Source organism: Rhipicephalus sanguineus, chromosome 1, assembly GCF_013339695.2.
Source record: "Rhipicephalus sanguineus isolate Rsan-2018 chromosome 1, BIME_Rsan_1.4, whole genome shotgun sequence".
Lineage (NCBI taxonomy): Eukaryota > Metazoa > Arthropoda > Arachnida > Ixodida > Ixodidae > Rhipicephalus > Rhipicephalus sanguineus.
This window is the reverse complement of record NC_051176.1, coordinates 67,125,476-67,134,195: the sequence shown is the minus strand read 5'-3', so window position 1 is coordinate 67,134,195 and position 8,720 is coordinate 67,125,476. Positions and strand designations below refer to the sequence as shown.

Below are 8,720 nucleotides of genomic sequence, written 5' to 3'. Positions count from 1 at the left end.
GGTGGAAGCAAGAGGACGTGTTGCGTCATCGGTGTGGCGTATTGTCGAGAGATGGCGCTAGTTTGTTGTTGCGCAACGAAATCGCAAACTTGATTCAAAATGCATGGGATCCTATGGGGGGTTGGGAGAGGGCACAACCGCCTTAGCCGAGCGGTGGCGCCACCATACCGATGCACGAGGCGGATACTGTATGTAATGTGCCGCCAGACTGGCTGGGAAAGTGCGTGCGTCATTGCAGGTGAAAGAAATCTGAGACAATCTCATTATCTTTGGTGACTTCATATCCAGACAACAGCGTGCACCTTGAATCGTAGGATGGAAATCACTAGTACGATCTACGCCTGCACCTTACATCACATACTCAGCCGCATATAACCATATTCCCTTCCTTTTTTGTCCTTTATTGAAAACAAGGCTGCCATGAGCGGGCTAAAGTGTCAGTTTTTAAAGACAATAAACTAGGGGTGTGCGAATATTCGAAATTTCGAATATTTTTCGAATAGTGTTTGCTATTCGATTCGATTCGCACTGAAATTTTACTATTCGAACTATTCGAACTTCCCAAAGACAAATGCTGTCAACGTCCGGTTGAAAGTGACCCCTTCAAATTTTCAATATGCTTCACCTCATTACACTCTCGTATTGCGGCAAAGCTGCCTTTCAAGCTCCGTTACGGTCGAACTTAGCCAATAGACAAAGTCCGGTTGGAAGTGGTCCCTAGATTTTCAATATGCTTCACCTCCTCACACCCCCGTATTGCGGCAAGGCTGCCTTTCAAGGTCCGTTACGGTCGCAAATGTATTAACCCAAGAAAACGCTGGTTCCAATATGGAGATGAAAGATGTGGCAGAGTTGGGGGCTCAATTAATGCTGTTTTGGACCTGAAATTTGGGCAGGAAGTCCGAAAAATCGGACGCCGAAGCTTTTTAGCATCCAGAATTTCAGATGTTCTTATATATCAACGTCTACGAGGCAGATTTGGAACTCTGGATTTGAAGGGAGCACACCCTTGTCCGCCACATCAGTTGGGCATCCACAGCAGCTGAAAGAGGAGGAGAGGCTGAGGAAATGGCACCTCTGCCTATCACGTGTAGTGTTGTCGGCAACACTTTGGTTGCACCAAATCATGTACATACAATTCGGCCTCTACATTGCCTCACTCTTGATAAGAAAGACAACTATGAAATATGACCCCACCAACCTAGCGAAAAGAAACACTTTCATGTTGCTATCTCACAAAAACATACTTAGGGATTCTCTGCAACTTTTTCTGTAATTTCACTTCGAATTATTAGAAAAATGTTTGAGAAATATTCGCAAATTATTCGAAATTATTCGATTCGATTCGCACTCAATCTTTATTATTCGAATTCGCTTCGCACCCAAAATTTTGCTATTCGCACAGCTCTACAATAAACTATATTTCATTTTGGTGAGCGTCTGTTCATATTTTAGCCATCAGTTAAATCATCACTTGTGATTGTCTATGCAGTGGGTCGACACTGAATATTCGACCCAGTGGTGCTACGAGAACTTCTTGCAGCAGAGGTCCATGAAGCGGGCACGCGACATTCGTGACCAGCTGCAGGGGCTTATGGAACGAGTCGAGATCGAGCTGCTATCCAACAGGGATGACAGCGTTGCCATTCGTAAGGTCAGTAAGTGCTCATGCATCTGTCCATGTCCACAGGCAAAGCTTGAAAGCCAAGCTTCCTTGCGTTTCGTTGCGAATTTGTTACTTGAAACTACTATGGCTTCCCTACACACAAAGCAATCTGCCACTAACAATGTGCTCTTCTAAAACCAAGCTGTAGCTCATCAGAGCTTGTTTATTCAAGAAGTGCAGAGAGAGTAGAAAGCAGAAGCCGCATTTTTTGTGCCTCTTTTCGTTCTTCTGTTTGTTTGTTTTTTTGTTTTTTGTTTTTTTGTTTTTTTCTCTATAAATGTTGCATACAAGAGAGCATTGTTTCAAGCTTGCACAGTGACAGGATCACGACAGGCCAGTGCACCCTGGCTGCAGTGCAAATGAAGAAAACTTTAGAACTGATCAAAGCTTAAACTTCTTTTTCCTCTCAACTATGTGTGTATAATTGGAATATAATATAATAAACGAGGCTGCCCATGCACACAATGGTGAGATGGTATTGTGGAGGCCACAGGGAAAATTATTCAGCAGTTCTCACTGGTGATCATAAACCGACTGTGTCACCAGGAGTTTTCAGTGACTTGACGGCACTTAGCAACAACATCAATGAGCACACCACTAAAGTTCATTCATTATAAATATCAGCTCTGGGTTTATCTAATTGCTTGATCTGTTAGCACAAGAGCCTGTTCATTTAAATCAGGTTTGACTGTGGTTGCACACCACCACTCTGTCATAGTAGATGAGTCTCAGCAGCTATACACCTTTTCAAATTCTCACGCCAGGGAGGCGCCATATTGAAATGCGCGCCGTCTAACGTGCAAGATTGGCGAAATCGCCATCTTGGGCTGCGCGTACTCGAACCGGCGCGCTATCTGGTGGTGTGAGGTCCCTGCTAAAGCCTGTGTTTGCTGATTTTTCGTTTCTTTAAGCTGTTTTGTTTGGTATCGCCCGCTGCATTGACTTATTCGTCGCTGTCTGCAACCGTTCAGGCGGCGCGCATTCGCCCGTGCAACGCAAGAATTAGCTCCGCGTCTGCGAACGGCAGTGCTTCGTCGTCGTACCAGTAGCAGCCAGCGTAGTACCAGGTCGATCACGGCGTGAAGTGTTAATAATCGGTAACTCAGAGCGTTCTTGCAGCTGTCTAACCGCTTTCCTTTTATTGGCGTACTAAATGTCTACGGATTATCCATCAGTTTCAAACCTCCGCGCATACTCGTTCGCGGCGCGTAGGTTTGTCAGCTGGAAACTGTAAACACCGACAATCCTTCTTCACAGATACAGTTGACCTACATTCACCCCGACGACGTCGAGACTAGGTCGAGGAGTCCTTGAGTGGCCAGAAATACCGCGACGCGAACATTGTTTATATCTCGTTGAGGCAATGCGTGGGGTCTTCGCAGGTGTGCACTACGAGGCACTGGAGTCGCGCAGCTACGTGCAGGTTGACTGTGTGGGTCAGTCGCTGGCCGCACAATGTGAAGGAAAAAGTCGTGCTGGTGAAGGGGAATGTGACACCGTCGCAAGCCATTGAACAGTAGGCCCCATCGCGCGTGGGTTTTCCGCGAGTGCCGTCCGCTGAAGTACGGCGCGCGCAGGCTGCACATGAGTAACCGGGCAAGGCGGAGTTTGCAAGCCGTGTCGGCCGCTGTGTTATGGACGATATGAAGTGTGAATCCGCAACATTCTCACGAGTTAGTAGGTGAGTCATCAGTGGCTTGCGTACCTTTCTTTCCTATCTAGGATGCTGCTTGGGAAACGTTGTTCTTGTCGTTTTTCTTGCCGCCAACGAAATACCGGGAACAGAGGCGTGACCAAGGGCGACACGCGCAAGTTCTTACTATTTAGTGAAGCCACCCACTGCTGCCGCAATTCAGGCGACGAAGGAAAATGATGCAGCGCGAACATGCCACGCTTGCACTCATCGCGCGGCGTACATGCGCTGCGGACACACGATTGCACCTTAAATATTTCTGTTCCGCTGCTTGTTCGTTCACCCGTACACGACACAGTGATGACCAGATGACTTGCTATGCGAATGCAGTAAATTTTCTGCCATGGTAGTCACTTCGTATCGGACACAGGCGCATAACACAGTCACACAAACGCGTACCGAAGCAACACACACACAGCGCTGGCGCAGCCCAAAGCACGGAAGTTTTTCCGATTTACCGACGCCACCCATTTCTTCTGCAATTCCGGCGACGACGAAAAGTGATACAGCGAGAACATGTCACACTTGCAGTCCTCGCGCGGCGTGCTGTGCTGCGGGCACACAATCACGCCTAAAATGTTCCTTTTCCGCTGATTGTTCGTGCACCCGTGCACGACACAGTGATGGCCAGACGATCGGTTCTTTGAATACGCACGATTTCCGGCCATGACAATCGCTTTTTATCGCAAAGAAGGGCCTAATTCACACACAACATCCAAGCGTACCAAGCGTACAGATACAACATGCGCAGCCCAAAGCGTGATGGCAACACTGAAAACATACCCTCGACCCCTGCAGCGCACTGGTGCGAGCATGGGTGCGAGGGTGCTCCTGTGAAAAGGTGTATACAGTCAGTGTGCACCCTTCGTTGTACATCGCAGAAGTGTTTACTCACATTTGATTGTTATTCATGCAGGCCATCACGGCTGGGTACTTCTACCACACGGCCCGCTTTTCCAAGGGGGGCCACTACAAGACCGTCAAGCACCAGCAGACAGTCATGATGCACCCAAACAGCTCTCTCTTCGAAGACTTGCCCCGCTGGGTGGTCTATTTTGAGTTGGTCTTCACCACCAAGGAGTTCATGCGCCAGGTCATTGAGATTGAGAACTCCTGGCTGTTGGAGGTAGCACCGCACTACTACAAGGCCAAGGACCTCGACGACAGCACAACCAAAAAGATGCCTAAGAACACGGGCAAGGCGAGAGCCGAGCTCGTGCGAGTCCACTGACCCCAGGAATGACGTCAGCTTGTTCTCACCGCATGACCAGTGGTGATTGTGCACGGACATCATCTTTGAACTTGCACCTAAAGATCAGTTAATATGTGAATGATGTGTTTGACTGATGCAGTGGCCCGTGCTAGTTTTTGCACGTAAATTTTAGAGCATGGTGTAATAAATCACTACTAGCAAACAAGGACAACTGGAGGGTGTAAAGCTTTAGCTGGTGCACTGTACGATCCTCGTTACTGTTGTGCGTGTGCTTGGACTAAATACTCTGGACATTTCTTTATGGTGACTTATGATAAGCCCACTGCCAGTGAATGACTGTGAATACATCATGAACAGCAGTAGACTGTTGTTGTATTGTGAACTTTGTTGTATCGTGAACTTTGCGTGACTTTGCGTGACTTGGCAACACTCTGCTGTTGACTCTTCCAAAAGTGTGTAGAACGTCCTAGACTGGTGCACAGCCACAGTGGAACAAAACTTGTGCCTTTTCGAAGGCTTGTGAATCTGTGCATAACATGAGTGGTGGTCTTTGTGCAGCACACTGATTGGATTTCATTTTTACTGTACATATGGTAAATAAGAGCAATTTTTTTACTTCTGCAAATATATAATTGTCTCGTGCAGTTATTTAAAATGCATCAGTACTGTTTGGATGGGCTTCGGATGATTTTAGCCACTGGATGTCAAGCAAGTTTGCTAATTCGTTGCTGCAGTGCCTGGGTCAAAGAGGGCTCCATGCATTTATTTGATGCCATTATGAAAACTCTTGCTGCACTTGTGGCAGATCTCTCAAAGTTAAAAAAAAAAAAATTTTAATGGCAACAGGGTGCTGTGTTACGCGAGGTGCAGCTAAGGTGCATCATGATAAATGGTTTTTTTTTTTCTGTTTTCTCCAAAAGAAAATGGACCTTTTTTCATTTTTTTATGCTGTGTACAGTAATGTATGACGACATCATGTTTGTAGTTATCAGTGCCATAACACCTAAACAATTGGTCACTGTCTTTCTTGCGTCATAGTAGAAATCAGTTAGCATATTTTGCATGCGTATAATTTACCACATATACCATATTTTCTCGCATATAACCCGCACCAAAGAACGAAAAATTTGTGTTTAAAAAGTGAGGTTGTGGGTTATATGCAGGGGTTATATATGCATTTTTTTTCCTTTTTGTAGAGTTAAAGTTATGGGTGCGGGTTATATGCAGGTACGAGTTAAAAAACATGGTAATTGCCATGTATATAATCTGAAAGGGGATTTTGGATGGCTCGAGAAATGTTTTAAAAGAATTTTGTGGTTAAAAAATTGGCCGCGTATCTGCGTGCTTCGCTGCAAATGTCGTCTAAAGACGATGGAAGAGGCGCTGCGTGAGATATGGACGCCATCTGGCAATACGTTGGGAAACATGAGTGCTGTGTTGCGGGCTGGTAGTCCCGGCGCAGCAGCAGGCGAAGACCGGCGGTGACCAACGTGACCGGCGGGACGCCAGCCAGCCCGAACACGCGGTTTGGCGCGAAGCGCTGAAGCAGAAGAAACGTCTGCACTTAACGAGTACTCTCCACACACTCTTTTATTTACATGTCGCCTGGGTAAAACAGGAATGCTAGAGTGGCGCCCCATGACATTCATACAGTGCAATACAGAACTGAAACCGAAACACAACAATGAGCTCGTGCAGAGGGCACGGAGGAAGGCAAGTTTCAGCGCAGTCGCATTTTCAGCGCAGCCTAAGAAACTAGGGTCTTTAGAATTACGTATGTATGCATTTTCTATTAAAGGAACGCACCACCTAATACTTACCTAGTGATGTTGCGCCTCAGATATGTGTAATGTTTGCTTTTTGATCGACAGTGTACACAAGTATGAACCTAGTCAGCCGTTCAAGATGGCTGGCCCTTGGGCAAGTGGTTCAACTTTGTCCGAGTGGCTGAATCGAGGGACGTGCTGACAAACAGAAAGACAGACCAAAATTTCTCCGTTTAAGTATCCCAAGAAAGACTATCGTCTTTAAAAGTGAAGTAGTTGTCATGCCAACGTGGGGATGGGAGGGGGTGCTCTCAATAGGGCCTTCAGCATAGCATGATGGATTACTCATTACGAGAACGCGTGCATGCGCAAGGCCCATGATTGTGTGCACTCCGCTAATCAGTTGTCCATCATGCTGAGCTGAGGCAACTGCTTTTGCACAATGAGACCGCATAAGCACACAAAGTGGAACAAGGCCGTTGAATCCAAAATACCTGCGAAAAGCTTTCACTGTAGATGAACCTCGCTATGCCATTGCCCACATTACCCTTCATTGTGTTCCAGCTGTTCACTTACTCATCATGCCTCCTGCTATTGAGAGGCTGGCTGCCCAACAAAGCCTAACTGCGTGATAGTGCAGTTGTTCCAATAACTCGGGATCATAGATGATACCTCTACTGGTCTAAGCTCACCCTTGTTGCTTTTTCAAATTCCTCTATGTCTTCTTTGGGTAGCGTCTGCCTCTCACTAGCATCATGGTGGTCACTGTCTTGTAACACGTCTTTGATTCGACTGATGAAAATTTTGAGCAACAAAAGTGTGACCGCCAAACATTGACCGTGTGACAGGTGCAATCCGCTTACATTATGCACTTGCTGATTCAAGCACTAGTGCATATTCTTTGGGGTTCAATATAAAATTCTCATGCCAAAGCAGTAGTGAATAATGTGGCAGGAACGCATTTGTAGTATCAGAGAACAAACAGACAGCAAAGTGTAAGAGCCATTGTGCCTTAAATAGGCAAGGCCATAAAACTTATTGCTTTGTTAACATCTGTTAACATCAAGTATTGCACGTGTTAACTGTCCGTTTAAAGAAGTCGACACAGTATAAATCTTAAGCTCTGGGTTATTACATACCAAAACTGCAATCTGCTTGCTTGCTTGCAAAGCAAGGTGTAGCTGGGGATTCCATTTAATTCTGACCACACGGTGTTCTTCAACACGAACCTAAACTTACGTACAAAAACATTTTAAGGTGCTAGTCTTAAGTGCCTCCTCGTATGGTGATCTTGAAAATGTGCTGTGCGCTGCAGAAAGTGGTTTGCAGTGCAGAAGCTGCAGCTGTGCTCGGTCAGTGAGAAGGAGGGAGCTTGATTTATTTTTTTACGTCATCGTGACGTCACAGATAACCGAAATTTTTTATGTTATCATGACACATGATAAGGACATCTCATGAACATCATTGCTTGTCCAATCCTGGAGGCCACTCCCCCATTGAAGCTTTCTGCACCGTGTGAGGTGCAGAAAGCGTCGGTGGGGGAGGATCGATGCAATTGACTGAGAAGAAAAAGAAGATTCAAGGAAGGGTTCAATGAAGGGGCACGGAAAGTGAAACGCTTTCTCCTTGATTTCTCTTAGGAAGGACCCAAGAAGTTAGAACCCTTGCAATGCACGCCACAATCCGCCTTTTTCATGACGCCCCGGAGCATGCGCCCTTCCCCTGGTGGAAAAGTCGCGAAATGTCCCTCCATCTCGGAAGCTTTGCTTCTGGCTGTACCTGTTGTCCCGGCCCTACCAAAACGGCAGAGGGCAGCACAGGAAAATAAGAGTGGCGGATTGCCAAGGTCCATGGGTGGTCCTTTTTTGCATTTTGCCTCCTTGTAAATGTTGCCACCACAGCCTGGATCAAGGGGAGCTTCAGAAATACCCGAATTTAGGTGACTTTACTGGTCAGATATAGAAAAGAAAACAGTGTAAAAAGAGTGCAAAAGCTGCACAAACATTTATGTGTTGGTTATGCACAGCTGCTTGGGGATGTATTTTGAAAACTTCACAATATTGACATGCTTCTAAGGGTACACTGGCATAGCCAGGAGGCATGTGTATATATGCACGCACACATACAAACATGCACAAACATACCTACATAAAGTATAGTTAAGCACCCCCCCCCCCGAAAAAAATTTCTGGCTACGCTACTGTAAGGCTATATTAATGAGAACTAACAGTTCTCATTGATATTGTGTCTAACAAAGAAAAACGAGCCCTTAAAAGTCATCTTCTTTCCTGTAAGGCTATATATATTTTTGTGCTGTTCTGAGTCTTCACACACGAGTGATTGTTGCATGTCCTCTATAGAAGGCGTTTCTATAGAGATGGA

The 8,720-nt window shown here is 46.0% G+C and overlaps 1 protein-coding gene across 1 annotated transcript in view; it reads left to right on the top strand.

Moving 5' to 3' along the window:
- The window catches only part of LOC119392672 (pre-mRNA-splicing factor ATP-dependent RNA helicase DHX16), a 179,757-nt gene extending 174,560 nt beyond the window's left edge, over window positions 1-5,197 (top strand). Inside the window, exons 20-21 of the mRNA XM_037659702.2 lie at window positions 1,493-1,654; window positions 4,276-5,197. Of these exons, the coding sequence (XP_037515630.1) occupies window positions 1,493-1,654; window positions 4,276-4,590 (477 nt within the window). The 3' untranslated portion in view covers window positions 4,591-5,197. The remainder of the gene's footprint in view (window positions 1-1,492; window positions 1,655-4,275) is intronic.
- Window positions 5,198-8,720: the final 3,523 nt, after the last annotated feature.